This window comes from Colobus angolensis, unplaced genomic scaffold (assembly GCF_000951035.1).
Source record: "Colobus angolensis palliatus isolate OR3802 unplaced genomic scaffold, Cang.pa_1.0 Scaffold4, whole genome shotgun sequence".
In the NCBI taxonomy this organism is placed as follows: Eukaryota; Metazoa; Chordata; class Mammalia; order Primates; family Cercopithecidae; genus Colobus; species Colobus angolensis.
The window spans coordinates 14,807,753-14,814,122 of record NW_012117376.1 but is presented as its reverse complement, the minus strand read 5'-3'; the positions used below and the strand labels follow the sequence as shown (position 1 = coordinate 14,814,122).

General features: G+C 45.5%; 1 protein-coding gene across 3 annotated transcripts in view; it reads left to right on the top strand.

Annotated features, from left to right (window-relative positions):
- DHDDS (dehydrodolichyl diphosphate synthase) overlaps nt 1–6,370 on the top strand; it is a 47,960-nt gene that overhangs the window by 9,000 nt on the left and 32,590 nt on the right. For all 3 annotated transcript variants that reach the window (XM_011955585.1, XM_011955586.1, XM_011955587.1), the window contains 2 exons: nt 2,052–2,194; nt 5,962–6,078. In XM_011955585.1, coding sequence (XP_011810975.1) covers nt 2,052–2,194; nt 5,962–6,078 — 260 coding nt within the window. The remainder of the gene's footprint in view (nt 1–2,051; nt 2,195–5,961; nt 6,079–6,370) is intronic.

Below are 6,370 nucleotides of genomic sequence, written 5' to 3'. Positions count from 1 at the left end.
GCCTCCCGGGTTCAAGCGATTCTCCTGCCTCAGCCTGCCGAGTAGCTGGGATTACAGGTGCGTGCCACCACTCCCGGCTAATTTTTGTGTTTTTAACAGAGACGGGGTTTCACCATGTTAGCCAGGCTGGTCTCGTACTCCTGACCTCGTGATCTGCCCCCCGTGGCCTAAGTGCTGGGATTACAGGTGTGAGCCACCGTGCCCAGCCAGGACTAAGTTTAAGTGTGAGTTTCATTTCTTCTTTTTTTTGAGACAGAGTCTCCCTCTCTCTGTCGCCCAGGTTGGAGTGCAATGGCGTGATCTTGGCTCACTGCAACCTCTGCCTCCCAGGTTCGAGGGATTCTCCTGCCTCAGCCTCCTGACTAGCTGGGATTACAGGCCTGCGTCACCACACCTAGCTAATTTTTGCATTTTTAGTAGAGATGGGGTTTCACCATGTTGGTCAGGCTGGTCTCGAACTCCTGACCTCATGATCCGCCCACCTCGGCCTCCCAAAGTGCTGGGATTATAGGCATGAGCCACCATGCCTGGCCTGTTTTTTTTTTTGAGTCAAAGTCTCGCTCTGTAGTCCAGGCTGGATTGCAGTGGTGAGATCTCCACTCATCACAGCCTCTGCCTCCCAGGTTCAAGCAATTCTCCTGCCTGAACCTCCCAAGTAGCTGGGATTAAAGGCATGTGCCACTGCACCTGGCTAAGTTTTTGTATTTTTAGTAGAGATGGGGTTTTACCATGTTGGCCAGGCTGGTCTTGAACTCCCAACCTCAGGTAATCCACTCACCTTGGCCTCCCAAAGTGCTAGGGTTACAGGTGTTACCCACCGCACCCAGCCAGTTTCATTTCTTTTTGAATTATAATTTCATATGGTAAAATGCACAGATTTTAGGTTTTGACAATGCATTCATTTAACCCATACCCCTGTCGAGATATAGGACATTTCCTGCTGGGCGCAGTGGCTCATGCCTGTAATCCTAGCACTTTGGGAGGCCGAGGCAGGCAGATCACCTGAGGTCAGGAGTTCGAGACCAGCCTGGCCAGCATGGCGAAACCTGTCTCTACTAAAAATACAAAAAGTTAGCCAGGTGTGGTGGCACATGCCTGTAGGCCACCTACCCGGGAGGCTGAGGCAGGAGAATCACTTGAACCTAGGAGGTGGAGGTTGTAGTGAGCCAAGATTGTAGCACTGCACTCCAGCCTGGGTGACACAATGAGATTCCAGCAAAAAAAAAAAAAAAAGATGTAGACATTTGTATCTCTCCAAACAGTTTCCTGGTGCCTCTTCTCAATCAACTTCTGTTCCACCTCCTCCTTTTCTTCTCTAGACAACTACTGTTCTGATTTCTGTAACGTTAAATTTGTTTTTCCTGTTCTAGAACTCTATATAATGGAATCAGACTGTTGAGTTGAGGATTTTTGACATATTCTTCAACTCTGAGCCTGTTTTATCATCTGTAAAGTAGGCATGAAAACAGCAGTGTGATTTTAAAGTGGTTGTTCAAAGAATCGAATGAAATTATGTGAAAACTCTTTGCAGGCTATTAAATGTTACACAGCTGTCCAGTTACTGCTTTTTTCTTTTGACTCATCAGCCTCTCAACCTACCAGAGTAATGAAGTTATGCTGTGAGTAATAACAGCTTGTGTTTTTATATTGTTCGTTAACCACCTTGTAAGGGATGGATTGTGATTCCTATTACAGGTAAGGAGACTTAAACCTAGAGAGATTAAGTGATTTGATTCTAGTCACGTAAGTGCATGATGGAGTCAGGGACTAGAACCTAGGTCTTTACACTCTCAGTGCAGAGTTCTTTCTTGTAATGCACAATGCCATCAGCATTCACTAAGATCACATTTTTCAGTTTCTTCAATAGTGGTTTTCTCCTTGTTTGATTCATTAATTCTGACATAAACACTGATGTTATCCTAGCTTCACCCAGCTTTGAGAGGAGAAAAGTCTGCCTCCCATCTCCAACTCTGAGTCAGGACCAAAAAGTACCTCTTGTTTCCCTTCCCACTCTTCCTTGTATCCTAGCTCCTTGCCTTCTCCCCTCTCAGACTCTGCGGTGGTGTTTGAACCTGGGCATCCTAGAGGTGACGGTCTACGCATTCAGCATTGAGAACTTCAAACGCTCCAAGAGTGAGGTAGACGGGCTTATGGATCTGGCCCGGCAGAAGTTCAGCCGCTTGATGGAAGAACAGTAAGATGCTATCAGAGGGGAGAGTATGTTCTTCCACCACCCCCAGCCTTATCCTAACCCTTGAAATTCTGTTATCTGAGGCTTACTTAAGGGACTCCTAACTCTTTTTAATGTTAGTTAGACATCTTGGGTGGCAAATATCAGAAATACAAGATAGTCTTTCATTCTTTATTTCTTCCATTTTTTTTTTTTAAATTAAAAAGGGGGCATTTATTTGAGGATATTAAGGTGTGTCACATGATTTAAGAACAAGTACAGCCAACCTCAAGCAAAACTGAAACCAGGAATTAAACCCACTAGGTAGAACCTCTGTATTCATTTATTTCCACCTCTCTCTGCAAACCAGTTTTCTCTGCTTCAAAAGAGCAACCCAGAATCAATAAAATCCCTTAATTGGGATCCCTAAATTCTATCAGATTTCTACCCCAGAGCCAATAAACTATGGCCAAGGAAGTGGAGTTAAAGAAAACATTAAGGGGCTGGGCGCGGTGGCTCAAGCCTGTAATCCCAGCACTTTGGGAGGCCGAGACGGGCGGATCACGAGGTCAGGAGATCGAGACCATCCTGGCTAACACGGTGAAACCCCGTCTCTACTAAAAATACAAAAAAAAAACTAGCCGGGCGAGGTGGCGGGCGCCTGTAGTCCCAGCTACTCGGGAGGCTGAGGCAGGAGAATGGCGTAAACCCGGGAGGCGGAGCTTGCAGTGAGCTGCGATCCGGCCACTGCACTCCAGCCCCGGCAACAGAGCGAGACTCCGTCTCAAAAAAAAAAAAAAAAAAAAAAAAAAAAGAAAAAGAAAACATTAAGGAAGTCATTTTCTGCTGCACAGTGAACCCTAAAAAGTTACTGTACTCCCCCTGCATAGTCTTTTGGGAGGGATGGGATGATGCATAAGAGACATTTATGGGGAAGCATCAGTACCATTCTTAGCTGTCAGTAAGTTTAGGCTTAACTTAGGGAATAAAGCCAGAGAGGGGAAAAGACGAAGTTCAGTGGAGACTGCTTGCTTCAAAGTATGGAGCCCTTACCAGCCAGAATTGCCCAAAAATCTTAGTTACAACTGTTATGTGCCCAGCTCCTACCTATACCAGGAAGATGAGAGAACAGTGAGCCTAGAACTCCAGTGAAGGTAAGCCTAGAACAATGGGTGGTAGGGAGAGTAGCCAGGTTTCCTTCTGTCTATATTAGGATGGTGAGATTCTGGGCTACAGACATTGCTCCCTGGTCCCCAGCAGAGCCTGTGTGGCTCAGAGTTTACACCTAAGGAGCCAGGGATGGAGGCATGGGGGGCACATCCCACTAATCTTACCTTTTTAAAGTGCTTACTATATGCCAGGCTTTGAGCCTAAAATATATTCTTACTCATCCTGTAATCACATTATACCATGACAAAGATATTATTAGCCCATTTTTAGAGAGAAGGAAAGTAGAAACCAAAGAAGTTAAGGCATATATCCTGGGTCACACAGCTGTCAGGCAGAGCCAAGGTGCACACCTGAGTCTTTCTGACTCCAGAGCTGAGCTATCATCTACACTGTGCTCTGAGAGACAGGCCATCTTACAATTCCTGCAAGATCAAAATGCACGGCAGAAGAGATGCTAATGACATTGCTCTGATCAGTTAATAGTAGAGAAAATGGTCTTCGTTTATCATGAAGTCCTGGCAAAAGCAAGAAGAAACCTCAGAGGTGCTTTACCATTAATGTGCCACAGAACCCCAAGGTCTGAGGAGGTGTAGAAAGAACCCAGTGGGAGTGGGGTAGAGGGTGCTGAGTTGCATTTACCTATTTAATGTATTAGGCTTCTGTGTAGAATTTGATTTGAAGAAAGGGTTCTTTGGCTGAAAGAAAGTGGGAAAACCACTGGCCTGATTCTATTTCATCAGTTGAGAAACGAAACCCTAGTAAAGAGAAGAGGTTGAGCAGGGTGGCTCGCACCTGTAATCCCAGTGCTTTGGGAGGCCAAGGAGGGCGGATTGCTTTAGTCCAGGAATTTGCTTGAGTCCAGCCTAGCCAACATGGCAAAACCCCATCTCTACAAAAAAATACAAAAAAATTAACTGAGGAGGGTGGCACATGCCTGTAATCCCAGCTACACGGGAGGCTGAAGAGGGAGGCTCACTTGAGTCTGGGGAGATTGAGGCTTCAATGAGCTGTGATTGAACCACTGTCTTCCATCCTGGCCAACAGAGTGAGACGCTGTCTCAAAAAATTAATTAATTAAAATAAAAATAAGTAAATTAAAATTTTAAAAAACAGAAGACGTGGGCTTACGCATGGTCACACATCAAGCTAGTGGCAGAACTATACCATAAGCTAGTAGGAAGAGCTGAATCGAGGTCTTCTAGTAAACTTCCTTCTATTAAGCTCCCATTTTCCAAACGTGAAGCATTTGGTTTCTTCATAGCATTTCCAGATGAGAGAAACTGGTTGAATTCATTCTCACCATTTGCAGAGTTTGGGAGTTATTGTATGGAAGCAATATAATGTCATAATTAAGAAGACAAGTTCTGGAGGCTGACTCCCTATGTGCAAATCCTGGTTCTCCATTCATCAACTGTCCGAACAAATTAATGTCCCTGTGCCTCAGTTTCCTCATCTGTAAAAGGGGAATAATAATGGTATATAACTCAGAGGTTGGTGTAAGAATGGAATGTGTTGGTACATGTAAAGCACTTAGACCAATATCTGGCATTTAGTAAACATAGAATGTTAGCTGTCACCATTAACATCATATTTCACTAGAATGTAACAAAAGTAACCAATAAGACAGCTCCTTCCCTTGAGGAGTTTACTCACTTCTCAAATGGGACTTCACAGATACATAAAATGCAACTTCCCAAAAAGGACACATGAAGTTGTGTAATGTATAGTAAAGAGTTTGGGTTCTTGCTGGACATGGTGGCTCACGCCTGTAACCTAGCACTGTGGGAGGCTCAGGCAGGAGGATCACTTGAGGCCAGGAGTTTGAGACCACCTTGGGCAACATAGTGAGACCTCATCTTTACAAAAAATACAAAAATTAGCATGGCATGGTGGTGTACACCTTTAGTCCCAGCTACTTGGGAAGCTGAGGCAGGAGGATCGCTTGAGCCCAGGATTTGGAAGTTACATTGAACCATGAGTATACTGCTGCACTCCAGCCTGGGTGAGGGTAAGACCCTGACTCCAAAAAAGGAAACAAACAAACAAAAAAGAGTTTGGGACTGAGCGCTGTGGCTCATGTATGTAATCTCAGCTCTTTGGGAGACCGAGGCAGGCAGATCACTTGAGGTCAAGAGTTCGAGACCAGCCTGGCCAACATGGTGAAACCCTGTCTCTACTAAAAATACAAAAATCAGCCAGGCATGGTGGCGGGTGCGTGTAATCCCAGGTACTTGGGAGGCTGAGGTGGGAGGATCGCTTGAACCCGAAAGGCGGAGGTTGCAGTGAGCCGAGATCACACCACTGCACTCCAGCCTGGGTGACAGGGCAAGACTCCGTCTCAAGAAAAATAATTTGGGTTCTCAAGTCAGACAGACAGAGTTTCAATCCTAACAGAGCACTTGATGGCTATATGACCTTGGGCAGTCCCCATCTGACTGTGCTGTCTGAGCCTCGGCACTGAAGTAAGCTTTCAGAGTTGTTGAGGGGATGCAAGCGTGTAGAACAGTGTCTGACACACTGGAAAGCCCTCAAAAAACTGGTTGTCAGTTATTACCTGAGCACCTTGCTGTCTCCAGCTCAGCAGGGGCCCTATCCCAATGCTGCCTCTTTTCCCTGATCAGGGAGAAACTGCAGAAGCATGGGGTGTGTATCCGGGTCCTGGGCGATCTGCACTTGTTACCCTTGGATCTCCAGGAGCTGATTGCACAAGCTGTACAGGCCACAAAGAACTACAACAAGTAAGTTCTCAGATTTCCCTGTAGGGAGCTGTTTTAATATTTGATTCCCTGCTGGCTTTAGGGAGACGTCCTGGGCTTTTCTTGGTCTAGATTGGTGCAACGGGCAACGAGAGAGTAGGCTGAGCAGCTTAGAGACTTTCTCCTTCTGACTGCAGGGCACACCAGACATGATTCTGCAATAACATGTTATATGTGTGTATACTGGCACATATGCATAGTTTCTCTTTCCTCCTTTCTGTGCATACCCCCCACCAAGTAAATGTGTATGTGTATATATGTATATATGTTTTTT